The sequence below is a fragment of the Amia ocellicauda genome, chromosome 11 (assembly GCF_036373705.1).
Source record: "Amia ocellicauda isolate fAmiCal2 chromosome 11, fAmiCal2.hap1, whole genome shotgun sequence".
Classification (NCBI taxonomy): domain Eukaryota; kingdom Metazoa; phylum Chordata; class Actinopteri; order Amiiformes; family Amiidae; genus Amia; species Amia ocellicauda.
This window is the reverse complement of record NC_089860.1, coordinates 31047664-31069303: the sequence shown is the minus strand read 5'-3', so window position 1 is coordinate 31069303 and position 21640 is coordinate 31047664. Positions and strand designations below refer to the sequence as shown.

At 38.1% G+C, this 21640-nt stretch overlaps 1 protein-coding gene across 3 annotated transcripts in view; it reads left to right on the top strand.

The window, feature by feature from the left end:
• Positions 1–9648: 9648 nt before the first annotated feature.
• The window catches only part of nkain1 (sodium/potassium transporting ATPase interacting 1), a 96607-nt gene continuing 84615 nt past the window's right edge, over positions 9649–21640 (top strand). For 2 of the 3 annotated variants that reach the window (XM_066717433.1, XM_066717435.1), the window contains exon 1: positions 9847–10558. In XM_066717433.1, coding sequence (XP_066573530.1) covers positions 10505–10558 — 54 coding nt within the window. In that variant the 5' untranslated portion in view covers positions 9847–10504. The other variant, XM_066717434.1, reaches the window with a different exon arrangement.

The following is a 21640-nucleotide window of genomic DNA, read 5'->3' as shown; positions in this document are numbered from 1 at the left end:
CAGTTACTGGTTGGAATGCTAAAGTAAGAATGATTTTTAGTAAATTTAATTTTCATTTGTCATTTATTTTGCATTATTAGGTGACAGAAGAAAGGATTCACATTGTGGTATTATTGTGGGATGTAATCTAAAGACCGGACAAATAGAATTTTCATTCTTCTACATGCTAGTCCCTGTACTCAAGCCAACACGTCTGTGACACTGTTAGACTGATTCAACCTTGCCTTCTCCTTTTGTGTAGATTTTAGTTTTTAGAAAATACATTTCTGTGATTTGTGAAGAAATCCCTGAGTTTTTTTTTTTTTGTATTTTTATTTTGATGTTACAAAGGATGACTTCATCACTGGCTATATGAACACTTGTCTCTCAGGAACATCACGCCCATTTCTAAACTCTTTTAACCTACCCCCAGAACAAATACCAAATTGTACCCTAGTGTAGTTTTTATACATTCTGACAATAAAATAAACTGCGATTGGATACATATATAATGCAATTTGTGATCTGTGGGTATGTCATTATTTATCTAGCCCTTTTTGTTTCTAGTCAAACAGAGCTGCAATTGTGTCTTTATCACAGGCTAGATTTGAGGAGCAAGACAAATGCCGTCTTTAGTTATATTCTCACAGAATAAAATGTTACTGTTACATTTCAACCTTCACAAGCATAGCCTCTCTGATCATAAACCTCTGTCTGCTCTGATTCACATTTATCTGTGCATCTACATGTTAAATCAATATGGGGACAATTCCACGTCTAACCTTCATTATAAATGAAGGTTTAAGGTCTGCAAATGAAAGCCTAGGCCAAGACCCACAAGGAACATGAAATGAAGGAAGGAAGGAGAGTTTAATGTTTCTTTTCTGCACAGTTCTTGTTGATTAAGCATGAAGGTTAATTTGTGTAAAGTGAATGTAGAATACATTTTTGATACACTTTGTGTTCCTTTCAGACATACACTCACCTAAAGGATTATTAGGAACACCATACTAATACTGTGTTTGACCCCCTTTCACCTTCAGAACTGCCTTAATTCTACGTGGCATTGATTCAACAAGGTGCTGAAAGCATTCTTTAGAAATGTTGGCCCATATTGATAGGATAGCATCTTGCAGTTGATGGAGATTTGTGGGATGCACATCCAGGGCACGAAGCTCCCGTTCCACCACATCCCAAAGATGCTCTATTGGGTTGAGATCTGGTGACTGTGGGGGCCAGTTTAGTACAGTGAACTCATTGTCATGTTCAAGAAACCAATTTGAAATGATTTGACCTTTGTGACATGGTGCATTATCCTGCTGGAAGTAGCCATCAGAGGATGGGTACATGGTGGTCATAAAGGGATGGACATGGTCAGAAACAATGCTCGGGTAGGCCGTGGCATTTCAACGATGCCCAATTGGCACTAAGGGGCCTGAAGTGTGCCAAGAAAACATCCCCCACACCATTACACCACCACCACCAGCCTGCACAGTGGTAACAAGGCATGATGGATCCATGTTCTCATTCTGTTTACGCCAAATTCTGACTCCACCATCTGAATGTCTCAACAGAAATCGAGACTCATCAGACCAGGCAACATTTTTCCAGTCTTCAACTGTCCAATTTTGGTGAGCTTGTGCAAATTGTAGCCTCTTTTTCCTATTTGTAGTGGAGATGAGTGGTACCCGGTGGGGTCTTCTGCTGTTGTAGCCCATCCGCCTCAAGGTTGTACGTGTTGTGGCTTCACAAATGCTTTGCTGCATACCTCGGTTGTAACGAGTGGTTATTTCAGTCAAAGTTGCTCTTCTATCAGCTTGAATCAGTCGGCCCATTCTCCTCTGACCTCTAGCATCAACAAGGCATTTTTGCCCACAGGACTGCCGCATACTGGATGTTTTTCCCTTTTCACACCATTCTTTGGAAACCCTAGAAATGGTTGTGCGTGAAAATCCCAGTAACTGAGCAGATTGTGAAATACTCAGACCGGCCCGTCTGGCACCAACAACCATGCCACGCTCAAAATTGCTTAAATCACCTTTCTTTCCCATTCAGACATTCAGTTTGGAGTTCAGGAGATTGTCTTGACCAGGACCACACCCCTAAATGCATTGAAGCAACTGCCATGTGATTGGTTGGTTAGATAATTGCATTAATGATAAATTGAACAGGTGTTCCTAATAATCCTTTAGGTGAGTGTATTTTAAACATTATTTGATATATTTGAGATATTTAAGGAATAAGCGGTAGCTTGTAAGCACAAGAACAGTGCAGTACCTAGTTTTGTCCCAGCCTGAATAATGGAGGTGAATTCTTTTGTAATCATTTCCCATTCTAAACAAAAATAATTACTTCTTTATGATGTGGGCTTTAATCATATTATAATCACTTTTGATGTGTTTTTCTCCTGATTGATTTAGGAACAGTAAGGTCCATACATTTGTCTGTGGGCATAGATAGATGTAGATCACTGCATAGCAGATTAATTTGATGGATAGCTTTCCCAAAGGAAGAAATTAAGCCTTAAGTAAAAATGATACATTAATCTTTAAACTGTTAATGAAATATAGAATAAGGAAAAATCCAGCAATGTTGATTCTGTGTCCCAGTACATTACTCCCAATGGGTTAAAACTGACCCTGAACTTCTTAGACCTCACACTGCTTCAGCCTGAAGCAAGTATAGATAAATAATTAGTCATCCAATGTGTAATGTAGCCGTCAGTCAGAATAACAAGCAGCCTGTGAGTATAATAACAGTAAGATGTCACCTGAAGGTAGAGCTCCCAGAGAATGAAACCTGCCCCAAAACTGCCTACGAACAAGATTGTGTCAAGCTAGCATGGTATTTAAAAAAATAAAAATAAAATAATAAATACACCCAACACATGTAGTACTGCTAAGGTACGCAATTTAGACTTTAAGTTTTGAATAATGAAAATGAGCTTTTATCAGAATACTCAATTTTGATATTGTGCAGCCATAGACGTAGGTTTAGGGGGACTGGGGGGAATTTTACGCCCCCAATATTGATAGTGTTAACTGCCGGACTCGCAATAAATGGCCACCCCCCCAGCCTTTGAAGTGAACGTTGTGTACAGCAATACTATATATTTATTAAAAACCATTATGCCTTAAATATTACGCTTAACACTTACTCCAAAATATATATTAAAAAAACATAACCTTAGAAAATCTACAAGATAAAAATTAAGTAGATGCAGATACAAGTGCTTTTGGAAGTTAATAAGTAATAATCATACATGGAAAAGCAACAGTAAATGTACACTATCAATTAGCAGTGTAGCAATAATATCATATTAATGATCACTGCATTCATTCTCAATCAATTTGACATGCCTCAAAATGCACTCCCTACCCCTCAAGTCTTAAATAAACATTGTACGAAATGCATGGCTCTTACAAAATGATCTTGACATTCACTTTTTGTTGCTAATATTGTTGCTAATATTGTTTTTTTTTACCCTGTGTTAAGGACAGCGAGTGAAAAACAATATTTGCTGACTAAACATTCTGAACAATGAAAATGCTTGTTTTCCTGTGTGAAGTGAAGTGGCTCTTGTGTTCGTGCCCTCGACTTCATTGGCCAGACAACAAATTAGACACTAAATCAGAGAGATACTGTTACATTGGGAAACTGTGTTGTGCGTGTTATATAAGTATATTTCAAAAGATCACTATTAAAGAGGACACCATTATGCTTGTTTGTCGTTGCTAGCAGCTTTTCTTTAGAGGCTTTCATCCCGCTGTTTCTTCAAGGATCTCAGAGAATTAACTGACCGAGTGGCTTTCTCCTGACTACCCACAACCTTTGTGTATATAAAGTGCAACTTGAATGGACTCCCTCTTTATTTCCTCTGGTTTCTTTGTAAATGCAGAAGTAGTCCTCTGGCTCCACCTGTCAAGATTTTGCTATAATTATATGAAGGCTCCTCACTATTGTTGTATGTTCCATACGAACGAGATTTAGTTATCTCATAACAGCTTTGTGTAGCGCATACCTTAGAGTTCAGGCGATATATAGTGTCGTATATGATATAACTAAAAAGTAAGAAAGAGGATATGTGTTTGCATTTACCACCAGAGGGCTCTGATGCATCTCTATTCTGCTGTAGGCAACAGTGCTGAGGATTGGCCTCCCAATTACACTTGTATGTATATTTGTCTTCTTGCTTGTTTCAGTGCAGGAGGAGGAGGAAGAGAAGACAAATGGGGGAGACGGTGTCTGAATGTTGTGTAGTGCCAGCAGGTAAACATGGAGATGATTGCATTAAGTTGTAAGGTTGTTTTGCCTACACATAAACAGGAAATGCAGTAGACAACATTGTTATACCTCTCCTAAGCAGCAGGCAATGCCCTCAGGACGGGTGAGGAGAGACGTTAATAACATAGCTAGACCTTAGCATAGATAGGTCATAAGCTCATTAAACTGTGCTTACAATGGTAACACTTTACACTGTATTACTATGTAAGCTGCTCTTTTGACCTGCCGAAAGCCACATTCATTCTCTGGGAAGCGAATGGGGTGAGACTTGTTTTTGAAGGAATACACAAACAGACCTACAAATAAAGCACAGGAACACTGAATTGTATACAAAAAATGGATTCTGACAAACAAGCACAGTCTTCTCCACACCCAGTGTATAAATATCTCCCTTAACTGGATCACCACATTCCTATGATTTGAAGCAGGTGTTTAATTACGCCATAATAATAATTGGCATTTTTCCCGTTTTACAAACTGTAGCTCCAGTGACTGCTAGTGGTCGTAACTTGTATTACAGGACATTTACAACTCAAATTGCAGGTTACCACACCTAAATGAACCTTTGTCACCATATTGTGTGTTGTGTTGTGGGTTTGGTTGTCTTATGGGTGCGATTGTTGGTGTTAATGGAGTGAGGAATGTGTATCTGAACTATGAAAAAATGTACTGCTGGGGAGACATTTGCTACCTTAGAAGTATTGTACATAGTGTTCTTTTCAATTGTATGCCAAGATTTCTTGTTTTTGTCTAAACCTAATTTTAAATTTCAAATTAAAGAATATTTTGCGTCTCCCTATCAGGTATAATCTGTAAGGTGTAATACATCATGTTTAAGCAACGAGATACGTGTTAATGTGTGTTAAATTAAAATATGGATGGTTAGAGGGCTAGAAAACCATTTTAATGTGCCAGTAGGACTCTGCTAGCTCTTGAGCTGTGTGTACAAAACAGCAACACTGCAATACGGAGCAGCTGTTTATTTTTATAAGAGACCTCAAATGATGCATTCGCTAATTAGTGCATTAAAACCAGGCAATACAATAAAAATAAATGCCAGCTATGTATTGATGTGCACAGGAATTATTTACCATTCCGGTCATAAAATATGGAAAAAAGTATAAATTATATATTTGACTGGTGCTGCTGTGTGAACATATCTTCAATGTCAAGTGACAGTTTTAGGATTTGCACAGATGATGTCAAATGACTGGTGCATCAAAGTGCTCCTCATTCCCCAAAGCACAAGCCACTCAGGCCTAAGCTGGCATAATTGTTGCGAATGAGACTCAATCAGTCACCCTTTGTGAAGCTGCCCTCGAATTCAGAGTTGCTGGTCTAGAGTACTTTTGTACTTTCACTTTTACTGGACATTCAGGTTTTTCATATTTTCGCTGCTTTTGCCCACCCTCACCACACCCCATTATTTGTCTTGCCTGTAACAGTTTCTTTCCCTGTATTATTAATATTTATTAAACCATACTAAACTCATGAAACCACTAATAACAAAATAAATAAATAAAAACTGTTGGTGAACAACACATTGTGAGCTTCAAGATCAGTGCAATCACAGGAACCCATTGCCTTCATTATTGGCAGCTTATACAGTAATTCTCTTGCCACGGTAGCTTTACTGTTCACTAGATTTACAGCAGCAGACCTGAAACATTTTCCTTTTCAACAATACAATTTAAGCTTGTGGAATTGATGGGCATTGAAATTAAATATTTACAACTTTTTGTTCAGTTGACCAATCAATTCCAGGAAATTGTGTATTTAAACACTGCAATATTAGAAAGTAATAAAGCTGATGGTCAATTTTAATTGCCGTGTATCTACAGCTGTTGTCTATGTGTATATGAACTCTTAAATATAAACACAATGCAGATTTGCCTTAATTGAGTTTCTAGTTTGGAACGTGTCCTGACACATGATAAACAGTACAAGTTTGGGCATGTCAACACAAATCCTGCTTCCTTTAAAAATAAACATCCCAAACTGCCTGAACACTTTGAAAGCACATTTCTACCATACATAAAAGGCAATATATATCAAATAATTTAGTGATGACGTAAAGAACCTATTCTACTACACTATTTACTTGCTTCTCTTTCTCTCTCCTTTTGTCGCGCCACTAGCCTCTAATTATGTACAAAATAGGAGACTATGGAAAAATCCATTCCCTGCGTTCTGTAGTTCACCTGGTCCATTGGGGAAAACAAACAAAGCTTGAAGTTTTAGGAATTTGTATTTAATGTCTTTTGAGTCGGTTCATAAGTCAGCCAAAAGAAGAGGCCTTGTATTGATGAAGTACTTGCAAATAGCCCAGACACAGTGAGAGAGACAAAGATGAGAGACCCTATAGGGAACTATAACAACGGCAATCTGTCTTTGAGGAATTTTAAAATTCTCACAGCTGTTATGCTTTAAAAAAATGTTAAGATCATACTATGAATGAAGGAGGCAGAGTGGAAGTGGAGGAAAAACACTGGTGTAAAATGGATGTGGAATGGATGGCTACATATCAAAACGGCAGTGCTAGAGGCAGAGGGCACAAAAGTAAGTAAATCAGAGTCTTCAAATACCAGCCCACATGCTTGAATGGATTTATTAAGAAACATATTGGGTGAAAGAAAACACTTTATAGTGCATCTTAAAGGGGCCAACACTAAAAGAAACAAAATGAATTTATTGAGTTGCAAGCATGAGTCAGAAAGACATATTAGAAAGGGTAAGAGAGGAAATAGTACTGCTCGGGGGGGTATACACAAACGCACACGCATATATATTCAATATTACAGCAGCAGAAGGATTAAAGTATAAAGTAAACTATAAAGAATCTGAAATTGATTAATTGTGGAAGACAGAAAGGAAACTGCAAGCAGCCTGGATGTTTATTTCACACAGGGGAAGAAGCTTATAAAATTGCACAGGTTTTTGTAAGAACCCTTCAGTAGTGAATCACCTCGCCATCAGGCTGAAGTGTTAAAGATATTAGGAGAGCTTAAAACAAATTGTTGGAGCTTGATAGCGTATTCCCAAATGCGTTCAGAGAAACCAAATGCACCGAAATCCTTCAACAGACAGTGAAGACAGGGGCAGTGCCCACAAATTGGAAAAATGCAAATTCAATACCCATCCATGGAAAGGGGACAGAGCGAGCCAAGTAAATTGCAAACCGATCAGGCTCACCTCTATGACATACAAAGTTGTGTTATAAGAGTTGCACTAGAATATCTCAATGGTAAAGTGCTCTGGGAGGCAAGGGGAATCCTAAGAAAAGGAAAACCATGTGTAACTAACTTGTTAGCTGTCTTTGAAGAAACACCGGTCAATAATGGCAGAGCAGAAGACGTGATGGATTTTGACATCGCTAGGCTTTTGATATATTTCTCCCTAAAAGATTTACTTTCAAACTGGAAGCTTTAGGAATCCAAGGCTATATAAGCACATGGAAATGAATTAGGTTATTGTATAGAAGACAGAGAGCAGGGATAAGGCAAGAAACCTGAAAGAGTGTGGTTATGGATGAGGTACCACAAGGTTCAGTATTAGGCCTAGTGTTCTTGCTGGTGTAACTTATTGTTTCCAACGTTGTCATATGAAATATGAAATGTGTCATAGTGAAATCAAATAAAGTAATGCTTGGAAATGTAGTGAAAAATATTGAATTCCATCAAGGGATGTAAGATTAGGCAGTAAGGCAATAATAAGACCTAATTCAAAATATGTTGTATTTAGTTTAAAAAATATGTTTCCATTTAACTTTGAATATTTATCACATATATTTTCCTAGTTTGTGGAACATGGATTCACCCTAGAGAAAACAGTATCAATTACACTTAATTTGAACATGGTTAAGACTGTGTAAAGTTTTGACAGTTTCTCCTTATTAAATGTTTCTTGCTCTCCCAAATCTAGATATTGTCTGTACATCTGTGCCGAATAGCTGATCCTACTGTAACTGAATATCAAATAGATTTTTAATTAAAATACCGTTTTTTATTTTCCCGCCCCAATGTAATGAATTGAATTATGTGACAATTAAAACATGGTGACTCTGAAGGACTTGTTTCCCATTGCGTAATAGATTCACGCAGTTCAACAGTCAACTGGAAACTGGTGCTTGAATTTAAACAAACAAGAGAAACTTTGTAAATCATTCTGTTGTATTTGATCTCACACACGAACCAAGTGAATGTGGGTATTTGTAGAAACACTCTGCTCTCACAATTGAAGAACTCAATTCTTCCCACAGTGCTGAGTCATCGATACAAACACTTTCAGCTGTTCTTCAACTGGTAGGGTCAATCAACCCAGTCAGTGTTATTCTGTACCTAATGCCCCTACTAGAAGACACAAAATAACTGCACAAAACAGATACACAAATGTCCTATTTGCTTGTAGTCTTAAGTCAAGCATAATTGTTTTACAACAGTTGATTCAAAACCAACTAGCAAAAATGTATAATTTGACATTCCTAGTGCAATTGTGTTCCTGTTTAAGTAACAATTAGTAAAGGTGAAAAACTCTAGAAGATAGAAAATGTTGTGTCGTTTCGATACAGCAGGCTGTTTGTACACTGCATCCCTTTGCATAGTTAATGCAGGTCGGCGCATCAATGGTGTCTGCCAGTATATGTGAGTGAAAGGGACATGCATACATGTAGCCTACGCAAATGTTTGAATTAGCATTCTGCACACATGGTTTATCATGGTGGGTGTGTGTGAATTGTATGTACATGTCTATTTAAAAAAAGAAAGAAAAAAAAAGTGACTGCCCTTAAATTTGCCCTTGCCCTGGGCCACATTCCTCAACCAAACCAAAACACATTTAAACAGTAATTTCAAAGACATGGTTGGCAGTAAATACAATTCAAGTCAAAATGTGTTCATTAGTGCTCCTGTTACTACATACATACAGTGTCTCAAGATATGTACATTTACAGGTACAGTTTTTTGCATTGGGCATTTCTCCTGTTACAAACAGACCAACACCATAACAATGTTAAAAGCAGTGGTTAGCAAAGGGCGATATGCGGTGGATAATCATATGTAAATGAGCTATCTGATAGGGAAACGCATTTGTCTAGCTTGGTTATGTAGCTGAACTGATAATCACTCCATCCCACGTCAACAATAATATGCATCCTATTGAAGAGATTGCCAAGCAAGACACCGGCAACGGGTACATGTGTGCTTTCACAGGACACCACCAAACAGTACAAACGAAAGCAATTGGTATTCATCATTTCTCTTTTAATAGTGATTGTCTTGTATTAATAGGTCACCCAGAAGAGTCCTTTTTGTTTCTGCCAGCGATGATGAGGTTTACACGCCCTGCCGGGGAGAGCCAGTGATCCCAGTGGTCGGACACACGGGCTGCAGGATTCATTATATTACAAATCAGAGGGGCTGGGTTGCTTTTTTTTTCTTTTGCTGTGAAATTGACAAAGACCCGGCGCCGGCTAGTAATACTTCTTAGTGCACATTTCACGTCAGCATCCAGCAATGCTGATCCCCACCAGGTCTCCGTAAAGACAACTGCCCGACACAAGGAGCGGCGCAATCGCCAGGGTAATACAATAATCCGTGCTTTGTGTCCGCTGCCAGTTGTAGATCACATTGAAGACAACACGATTGGGTTGTTTTTTGGGGGGGCATTGCAAGCCCGACCCCCTATTTTTTTTTTTTTTTTTTTGTCTTGGCTGATCCAACATCCTCTGATGCTCATCTATCCCTATTTTCTCCCCCCTTTCTGTCCTCTTTGCTCTCTTTCTTGTTATTGCTCTCTCTTTTGAATGTGCCTGACGAAGGTGTGGCGAAATAGATAAAGGAGCGCAGAAGAAGATTGATGACAATGATGACCCGTCGAGGATAGACTGAACTGATATATTTATATTTATATATATATATATACCAGGATTACCGCTTTTCTACGGGAGAAGAAGAGGGCAAACAAAATACATAGACCAATAAAGCATCCAAACAAGGGCTGAAGGCAGCAGGACGCCAGCAGGATGCGAAAAAACCTTTGGATAACCATGCTTTTGAATTAGTCTCCAACAAGACATGATCGCTATGATTCATAAAGAAAAGTGATGGTATTGACACGGGTGTCTGAGTAACGGGGCGGACAACGCAACACAACCCAGGAGCCGGCTGTCTATCTGGGACGGGCAGAGTCTCTTTTGTCATCCCAGCTTTTCTGGATACATTGGTGTATTTTGTGAGCAACAATAATGGGGAAGTGCAACGGGAGATGTACCCTGGTCGTGATATGCGGGCTGCAATTGGTAAGCGTTACATTTCATTGTATCCTCCACTTATAATGAAAGTATCTGAAATGCACACATATGTCCTCTCTAATGCACCACGTACCGATCATGAACATGCACAGCACATTAGATGAATGCACGTCTGTGGTGTATGTATACAAACTGGGGGTGCACATTGTACTGTTAATGTAACTGCACAAGCTCAACAGTGATGGGGAGAGACTGAACTCTGGACTAAACTCTGGGCAGCACACAGTCCCCCAAATGCGAGACACGTTTTTGTTATGTTTGCTTGTGTATTTTGTCAAGCTTAACTGTGCTTGAAGACCAACTACACAGGAGAGCAAAGGTAAGAGACACACAACCAGTCCTTATTACGACCACCTGCAGCAGCAGCAGCAGCTTATTGAGCTGTGTGTGTGTGTGTGTGTGTGTGTGTGTGTGTGTGTGTGTGTGTGGATGGGGGCTGAAACTACAGTAAGGCTGGCTGGTAAATTAGTAGTGTGTTGTTGTTTTGTGTATTTGTTTGTTTTATTATTCTCTAGCAATGTCTCTGTTCTTTAAAACTCCTCCTACACAATTGAATCTGTCCAGGGCATCTTGTGCATTGTTTTAAGAAGAAGAAGAAGAAGAAGAAGAAGAAACAAAAGACATCTACCCCAAACTTAAGTCGTTTTTATTTTCTGTATTTGTGAGGAGCTTGCCATTGCATGCCACTATACTTAAAACTAACCTAAAACGAGTGTTTGCAAAACTGTATGCATCTGAGAATGGGTGGCCCTTTGATTTTTTTTTGTTTTGTTTGTTTGTCAGAATTATTATTAACACTTTCAAATAAGGTGATGTGATTCCTCATTAATGAATATATAAATTCCTCATCCACATCATCTGAGTTCTGATGTTGAGCTCATGAACCCTAACACTAACCCTGCTATACAAGTGATTAACATCAGATGAAGTGCATGGTTTAACCCTGTGGTATTCATATATTAATTTGTGAGGAATCACACCAAATTATATTAAATAACAAAACTGTATTGACAAACTACTCACCCATGAAAAAATAAATAAATACAGTAATAAATAAATAAATTCTGTGTGTTGCTCAGAACAAAGGTGCATTTTGTGTACTTGCCCTGGTCAAGATTAAAGTCTGCTTGGTGTGGTAACTGAATGGACACTACTTTGAAGTAGGAGTGATGCAGCAGTGATGGCTGGCTGAGCAGACTTATTCTGTGTGTTTGGCTGAAATGATTTCTGTGTGTAAATGTGTGTGTGCTGATATCTGCTAATATCGGTAATAATTACATGTGCAGACTTTTCTCAATACCCATTTGAGCGTAGGCTATAAGTGTCACTTTTCCAGAGTTTTCCTATCTCAAAGACGCGACTAGAAGGGGTGAGTTGGACAGAGGTGCAAATTGATACCATATACAGTTCAAAAAGGTTATCTGCAAGCGGGTGCTGCTGGATATGTAATTATAACATGTAACATATCATTGAGATGGATTCCTCTTCGTCGCCCTACCTAGTACAGCCATGTTCTATAGGTTGGGTGGCTGATAACCAGAATGGGGTTGTATTCTAAATGAGGTAAAATCTCCTTTTATTTAAGCAATGAGAGATGATAATTTGTCTTAAATCATTCTGATTTTTTTGAATAACTTCATTTACTTCAACACTCTGTGGATGCTTCTTGCATCACCTAAGTGAATTTGGTTTCATGTCACTGTTCGTTTTTTCCCCTTCCCTATAGAGCCTTAACGTTTTTGTTTTGTGTGTGTTTGTGTGTGTAGGTTAGACTTTGCTTAGTTGAGATATTAATGGTTTCACATCTTTAGTTGCCAATTCCATGCACACACACAGACACAAACACACGCTCTATTTGTTCACATGTACTCATTATTAATCCAATTATATGCACAGTCACTAATGTTCCCAGTAGATGTTGGATTCCAACACATTTGAGTCTAACTGTAATTTAATGTGTTGTAGTGTTACCTGTTCTTTCAGCAGTGTCTTCATACACGTCTAGCTGATCTTTCAAGCGATCTTTTTGTTCTAAATTCTATAGCTTCATATATAACAGATCTCAGGCTGATTGTCCTGTAATTTAATTTTTTAGTCTAATCCCCCTTCTTTTGTGTAGATACGTACTTATATTTACCAACTGTTATAATACAATGTTAACACTGAAGGTTGCACTGAGCTCGACTAATGTCTCTTGCGTAACAGTCATTAACTTGTCAAAATGGAAATGAAGAACAAATATTGATCAGCAGTAACTTTACCCACTTGAATGTGACTATTGTGTTGAAAGGTCATTCATGAAGTGGCAGTCAAAAACACACACACACAGCTTTGTTTAGGCACAATTTGAGTTATTAGAGTTATAAAAAAGTTGTCAATTATAAATGAGTATAGTTAAATTAACAATATTTAGTTAACTAAATTTTTTCAAATAAATTAATGAATACTTTTGACTACAGCTGTACATATTTTATTACAGTTAGATCACATGCCTGTAACCAAGATATAATTTTCAACTGAAGGGCTCAGAGCACCATTTCATTTCAGTATGTGAAAGAAAGTGAATGAATTGCTGCATAAAACACTAGAATGGCATTTTTGCAGCTGAAGGTCCTTCCCCCTCACCCTGCTATGTTCCAGATGGTATTATTTGGTTTCAGGAGGCATTTTTGAGTTATTAAATTTAATATGTATTATGTACGGGGAAATATCTATAGTTTTGACCACATGCCCAATATTTCATTTTTTATTTTACAAATACATAAAAAATGAGAAGTACACCCCCCAGCCTCACCTTGTTTTAAACAGTAGCCTTAACCTGTTTATTAGCTGCTGGACAACGACAGATTAACTCCTACCTTTCTGTCAAACTTCTTTTTTTTTCCCTTTCAAAATATGCATTTATAGAAAATAACAGCCCACATAAGTGTTATTTTAATGATTGTGTCCTCTCTCTCGCACTTGTGTTTCTGATTACACCAACACATTCTATGCAAATGCCACACAAGTAATTGACATAAATCGGACTATTTATGATGCCAGCTGAGCTTAATTGAGCTTGGTCTACATGGGAATTACTTTGTACTTGTAATTAGCATAACCATATGACAGTATGGCTTTATCTTTTTATATATCTTTTTTTATTTTAACATTATTCAGCAAAAAAGCTGTTAAGATTTTGTCGTGCTGAAAAACATTGTTTTCTCATGTCATGTGAAGTGCTTCCACCTTTTCTCCATCCAGGTGATCTATAACAGCTGCCATGATTGCTGTTTGTAAATGGTTATTTTCAGTCCTTTTGTCTTCCTTATAATTAAACCCTCTTCCAGTCAGCAGTAATTTTTTCCCTGTTTAGCGTCGATGCAGGTGTTCCAACAGTTGATAAATCTTATCCAAATACCTGGTGAGGTATGTGCAAACTGCCCAGAAACTGTGCATGCATCCATCAGGGTGGACATGCCTTCAAATGCATGGCTGACAAGGAAATTAATATTTTATTTGCAATGAAGACTCCCATGGTGCATTCCTCTTTATCCACAGGAGCATCGTTAGTTCAGGGGTAAAGCTGACTCTGGCCTTATTGTCAGTGCAAAGGCTTGATAGACCTGCCCCTTTGTCGTTGTCAGTGCATGTCCTTGGTCTTCCCTTGGGTTTTATGATTACTCGTCTGTAATAGCCCAACTGGGAACAGCCATATTGGTGGAATAGAAATCCATTGTTTGCCCTTCTTGGGAGTTATTTCTGGATGGCAGTTCAGAAGCAGTGATAATCACTCTGGGAACACCTCAAAGCAGGACTTCCTCTAGTAGTCTGGCAACACTAGATTCCTTTTTGACTAGACTTGAAAAATCACATTTTGTTTCACATCCAGCCGAATGTTATACATCATTTTTTTCCCCAATTAATTTTGTATTCAATTTTAGGCAGAAGTCTTTAATTCTCAGAAAGCAGTATGTTTAACCAGAACAGGCTTGACCTATTACTCAACCAGCTGGGAGGCTTTTGGCTAGTGACTCTAGGAATGCACTAGGCAAACACATAATTCCTCTATCTGGTATGGAAAATATAAAGTACCAAGCATAAGCTAATATTTACTCTGACTGAAGTTCAGGAGTGTACATTTTTTATTAGTACTGTTCAAAGGACTTTTATTTTAAGCCTTGAAACATATCTTAAAGTTAGTCGATCCCCTTTTTTATATACAATTATTAGTGTTCTGGAATCCTGGGATGTTGAGTTTTTGTGGATGCATGTAGATTTCACACAAGAGTTCTGCAGATTCACAACTACACACTGAATCCACATTGAATGTGATTCATATGCGGTTGCTTTTGATATACCATCAGTCTGTGCAGTACTGTGCATTCTGTGCACAGTGTACAATGGATATACTTGTAAAGGCAGTTGCTTTATTAATATTCAGAGTGGATTATCGAAAGTCCATGGATCATCTTTAATGATTAGAATGATGGTTATCATTTCCCTATAAAACTGCTTTATTGACATTCTTTTTTTTGTTTTAATTGTATGGAAGAAATCCATGTGGTAATCAGGTAATAACCATTATTTGTATACATGAGAAAAAAATGCCATTGGTTGTTGGCTTCCTTTTCCATTGTACTAATCTTACAGTGACTCGAGAGGAAGGCAGTGGAGTTGGTTCTATTGATTTTTATGGGCAAACACGCACGTTGTAACACTGGGTATGTGCAATGAACACTTAGCTCAACAGCAAGGAAAAAGATCCCTCTACACTTGTCCAGAGAAACTTGCTTGAGCATACAGGGAGCTGGGGTAGTGCATCTGGTACAGCAACTGATTATAAAACAGCACTGAGAATTTCAAGAGAACTAACAGCAGCATGTAGTCCAAGCATTTCCTCACACACATACGTTAAGCATAGTTTGGACAGCTGTTTTTCTACATTTAAACCCCCATCACCCAGCGTACGTTGATAATAGCTTGAGTAGACTCTTCTGCCAGGCTCCTACTACAATATTGAAATCTCTCTGGAGAGCATGACGCAGTTTCTGCATTGTGCTCCTGAAGTGAAACATTAAGGGTCAGACTCTTTTAAAATGATTTAACACATTTCCGTGTTCTAATTGAGATGCATTTATGACGTAGATGGGTATCAGTGCTTTCTTAAAGGAGAATTAGAGCTGTGTATGGATTTTTGATTAATGATTTGAAGAAAGTATTAATAACTTTAATATTGCAGCCCAGAGGCAATTTTACCTGATATATCATTGGCCAACAGTAAGTGAGTGAGTGGGAAGGGCTGAGTGAAAACTTACTCAAGAGACATTGAAGCTGGCTGTTTGATTAGGGTATTTTGGGGATTCTTAATTGCTTTTTTGTCTGATGGTATTTTGTAATTAATGCAAATGGAAATTCGTATTAATGTTCTGAGATCGCAGTATGCTGGGTAAGAATCTAACAATATTTTAAAGGTAAATCTCAATACCAAGAACACAGGAAAGTAACAGTTAAACGCTGGGTTCTACACAAACATTTCTGTTAGTTTTTATTGTGTTTTTTTATTTTTTATTGGAAGCATAGTATGTGTACTTAGGAGTCTAATTGAATACATTACCAAGCTAAAAAATATTTACTAATTACATCAACTAAAGGGGTACATTACACTGAATCAAAGTAATTCAAATTCCATAGCCAGATGCTTATCTTCACATTGTGGTTAAATTACTCTGCAGATTTTAAGAATATATACAAAGCATTCATTTATTTTAATTTTTTTCTGAACTAGGATCACATACCTGAAACTAGTTGATATGAGAAATTAACTTTGTACAGCAGATCAGTATAATTGTTCCTCGATACAAGCGTTTAAATGAAAGGCGCAGCAGATGGCAGCAATGAGAAACCTGTAGCTCTTGTCATTTAATACTTAATACTAAAAAATAATATTAATCATAATAAAAATGGTGTCCACACCAAGAGAAACAAATTAAAGAATAAAAAAAGACACAACCACACTTGTTTTCAATGTACCTGCCTGAGGTTTGGGTTATGGTACCAGTTGACAATGATTCTTTATACTGAGCTCATATCTTGAACAACCACAGTAGATTCAGTTTAGGAAAGTATACCTTTTCATTAAGAAAAAACACTAATTTAGCTTTACCTTTTGAAAGTTGTAAATATAAATATAATATCTGTTGTAGTATGACGATGTATCACAGAGCAGTGTGATGTTGATACCTAACCGCTAAATGAAAGTTAAAAAAATAAATACAAATTCTCTAAAAAAAACTCAGATTCCTTCTCTTTATTACCTAGCAACCAGTAAGAGACGTAAGTACGTTAACATTTAATTAGAAAACCAACAATGTGGGTGGTATAAAACAGAATGGCTATTAGTCTCAATAATGGTTTACTCTTGGGTTATCTACTTTTCATTGTGAGTACGTGATTGTGCAGAGCCAACACCCCCCCATCCATGGGAAAGTTAGATTCAGGCACTAAATCTGTATTGCTATAATTTTCACATTTTCTGTTCTACGATTCTGTTTCCAGGAAGATTCAGCATTTGTGGTCTGTTTGGACTTTAGTGTCCACTTTGTAGGTCCCAACCCAAGCCTGGGTTGCCCAAGGTGTGACAAGGGTTGTCCAATCCTGAGCTGGCACATGGCATATGCATGATAATAAACTTTGCATATATTACAATTAGATAATAAGATATTGGGTAATAAATTAAATGTTTTGCTCATTGGCTCAAAAAAATCTTTTCTAAAGTTAATTTGCTTCCGGTTATGGGATACCTCATCCCTTCAGCTACTGTGTAGAGTCTGGGAGTGTGGTTTTATCTTTGATCCTCTACTCTTTTGTTGTTAAAATGCTTTTAATTAAAAGAAAGCTGGGAAAACATGTAGTTATCTTTGATCTGAGACCAGGTGGTACAGAATGTAGCTACCTGACTCCTAACCAGGTCTAAGACACATGGCTGTATTGCACTAAGACTGGGACAACTTGCATTATCTTCCAGTTTGATGCTGCATTCTCTTTTAACTTATAATCTTGGTGATCTAAGAATGTATTTTAATTCTTAACACAATCTAGAGATAGAAAGAACCACCTAAAATGCTGTGGAACATACAGCATTTATCCCTTTGTGCTCTTCAGAATTTAGCTTAGTTTACATTCTGAACGCTCTCTTCGACTGGGTATAGATATTGTGCATTTAATCTGAACACTAATAAGGAAATGGAGTAGGTTTTCTTAATGTTGATTAGTTTCTAACAATAACTTGCTCACACCTTTTCATGGTGGTTCTTTATTGATACAAAGCAATTGACTTCACCATCTGTATTTACTGTGGTGGCAACTGTGTTAGACTGTGTACACATGACCACATATACATTTTATCCAGGGGTATATCGTCCCTTGGGTAAATTACCTTGCTCGGGCTGTAAAACAGCCTACAAGGGCAAATGTTACCTTGGAGAACCACTGATAACTCCTGATAACGTTTTTGTTTGCTTGTTTTTGAGTCAAGTAGCTCTTCCTTCAGCCAAGTGTGGTGTGCACAGGAGGCCAATAAGGGTGACCCCTGAGGGTGACCCCTGGGGGAGTTTAGCACCTGCCCTCTAAAAATGATACGTGTGAACAAGATCTAAGACCATTTCTGTTTGTTTGTGTATGCTTTCATTGGCACGACATGCCACAGTCACAATCGTATCATCCGATAATGTGTGAACAAGAATTGCACTCAGTGCTGTCCAATTATTGTCTCGTAAAACCTTTCCTGTTTTCTTAATGTCGCTCCATTGCCTAGACTATAGTTGAGAATGACCTGTTCACAATTATGGCTAAGGATCTGCTGTGCATTGAGATGTAGTTCTGGATTCACAATTTGGGGTGTTGTTAATGGAGCATTTGCTTTAATGGCAATTACATGCTGAGTTTTTTTGTAGAGAGATGTATTTACATTCATGCTTGCTCTATTGTATGCCGCACAGATTACTTATCTGAAGCTGCAGGAGTTTGTATAATGATTGGGAGGTGGGAGGGGCAGTGTGAATAATGATTGGGGGGGTGGAACAAGCAAAAGTGCATTTTTTTGTTGAATGTTGAAATCTCTCATTTGCAGCATGGGGGATCCTGTATAGAGACCATTGTGAGTTGGAGTGAATGCACATTTACAAGTCATTTTAATATATCTTCGCATGTTTATCTTTCTATTTAAGGGACGATTTCACAAATGTGTCTTTTGTAAGGTGTAATTTAAGGTTACACAATGTGCAGCGTTGCGTGAAGAGAGATGTGAACAGTGGGAGAGAAACTCAAAGTGTAATGTCACATTTCCAGTAAAAGGACCTCTATGTAATACTTTGTAGGAGTCTATAAGGATTTTGTTCCTAAAACAGTGATGGATTTATTTTGTGATTGTGCATGTGGGAGTGTACGGCAATGAGGACATTTCACGATTTTCAGGACGCCCCTAGGAGCAGAGAGTTAAGTGGGAAGAATTGGAATATTTATAATTAGAACTGGAAGATCTCCGTAAATGGAAGCATTAATAGATTCAGAGGCAAACTGTGGAATAAATTGTCTTGATGTCTGTAATGTGCACCAGAAAGTGTTAAGAGATGGTGCCGTCCTGAGTGAGGTGGAGGTAGGGCCAGCTGGTTGGCAGAGAGGAGGAGCAGAGAGGGTGTGGGGGGTGGTAGGCAGACAATGGAGTGAGGAAAGCAGGGATCAGAGTGATAAAGGAGCCAAAAGCCGTGACAAGGACCTTTAACTGCGTATGAACAGGGATATGAAACCACCGAAGAGTGCGAAGCAGATGCGTCCAAATTAAAATGCGAGGCAGAGAGGAAGCCAGGACAGACCGATAGAGGGTGGGTCTGCTGGGAAACTGGTGATAGGTCAGTCTAGACTGAACAAGAGCTGGGACTAGAAATCCTGTTGTTATGGGCATTATTTATCCCATCTTGCATTTTCTTTCCTTCTAAAACTGAATTTCTACCTTGTTCACACCACCATGTTGGGTCTGACATGACAATAGTCTCACAGTAAGTATGAAACACTGCATTAATGCTTCATAATGAAAGCAGTGGGACTGTGATATTTATTTTACTGCGCTTTTATTATAAAGTACATACTCTAACAACACGCCGCATGGAAGAGAGTACCTACCAGCAACTGGGAATTGCCAACTGGATTTTCAGTACCAAATAATGAGGACTCTGCTGCATATGCTGGGATAATAAATGTAGTTGAAATAATAATACAAAAAGTTATTTTTCAATGAGGATTCTGTATTCATTTCAGAGACCCAGCAGCTTGCAGAGTGTTTTCACCCTTACTTATAATGACTGCAATAGCACTATTATTGAAAATCAAATCTTGCTGTTAATTAGGCACTTTTCTAAAAGCTCCACATTCTTTTGCCGTCACAGAATCTCCTTCTCTGCTCCCCGTTTCCCACACAAATCAAAAGAAAAGATTGTGCAATAAATACAGTCATGCCAGTTCATTAGAATAGGACATTGCTTTTGAAGTTTCTTGTGTATGAGACAAAACCAGTTTAACTAAATCGTGATAAACTGTCAAACTGGACTAAGTATTGATGGTCTAATTTTATGGATGACTTTGATGTGCCATGTGAAATTGACTGAATCAGAGAGAATGACTACAACGATCAAAACACATGAAACTATTAAGACATTTTGTGTAGGTCATCTTCAATTATCTGATTAGTCCTGATTTGAGTCTACTTGACTCAAAAACAAGCTGAGAGTCCTGTTAAGAAGCCTATATCGGCCGAGTTCAATCTTTAGAATATTGAACTGTTTTATACTTTTTAATGATTTGTTATTAGTGTACTACTGCGCTTTGTAATGTTTTAAAAGGCTTTATGTGTAAACTGTAAGTCACACTGGATGAGGGCATCTGCAAATAAATAAATACTAATAATATTTACATTTAATTGAATGAGAGAGTTTGTTTTATTTTGCATGCTAAGCTTAAGTCTCATAATGCTTAACACAGCATTCACTGCCCTGGCACAGGAAGGATGCATAGAGTTTACTCTAAATAAACTGGCTGTTAACATTCACTTCGCCCATTCCTTCTAAGCAGATCTGGTCTCCAGTGGGATAATATTAATTACCAAGATGAAGACATGCCGAAGTCCCTGAATGATGCAATTTGACATGCAATTCAGTGGCTCACAGAAGAATTTATTCACAGTACATATTTTTACCATTTAAAATTCAGTAGTTCAGACAACCCCCTACAGAAGTAGGTTGAAAATGTTGTGATTGGAGTTATTTTGGCTTAAAGCTGTTTGGCCGAGGGAACGACAGTCTGGCCATGAGGATGAGGCCACTGGAACCCACCCGCCCCCATGGGTGGAGCCAAGGAGCTGCTGCAAAGGTGGAGACTGGGGATGCGGAGGGATATTGATCCGAGTTTGAACAATAGGGTGTGGTTGTGGTGTGTGTACTTACATGAAGTTGTATCTCATTGGTTGAGCTTGGAGCAGAGTGAAGCGTGATTGAGGGTTGTCTTCATCCCAAACTTGTGGCAGGAGTTTTCTGGCTCATCAAGATCTGGAAATATTCTGATCTGGACACTGTAAAGTCCAGTTGAATTGGAGTTGTAAATTAAATTTGGGATTAACTGCATTGAACAGAAAATCAAGTTAAACAAACAATGATGTGTACTTTTTGTAGGGACTAACAGTGTTCCATTTCCAGTTCTTATTAGAACTAGCCAGAGTGCTACAACTCAATACATTTTTTTAATAAATAAATAGAAGGCCGACAAGATTAAATCTGCTCTGAAGTTGCCATCTTCATTCCTTGACTGACAGGCAGTGAAAATGTGATTGGCAGGGCTTTGAGAGGTGTAAAGTGGCAGCTGTCTCACAGAACCATTTTAGGATTAGGATAACACATTGGGAGAGGGCACTGGAGGTGTGACATTTGGCAGAATTACGAGTGAGGTTTAGCTTGTCTTCGATTGAATCTGGCAGAGAAAAAGCACAGTGGCTGCTGACATCTAACACAATGATGCATAGTTTCAGTAGTGGCCAGACGTTTC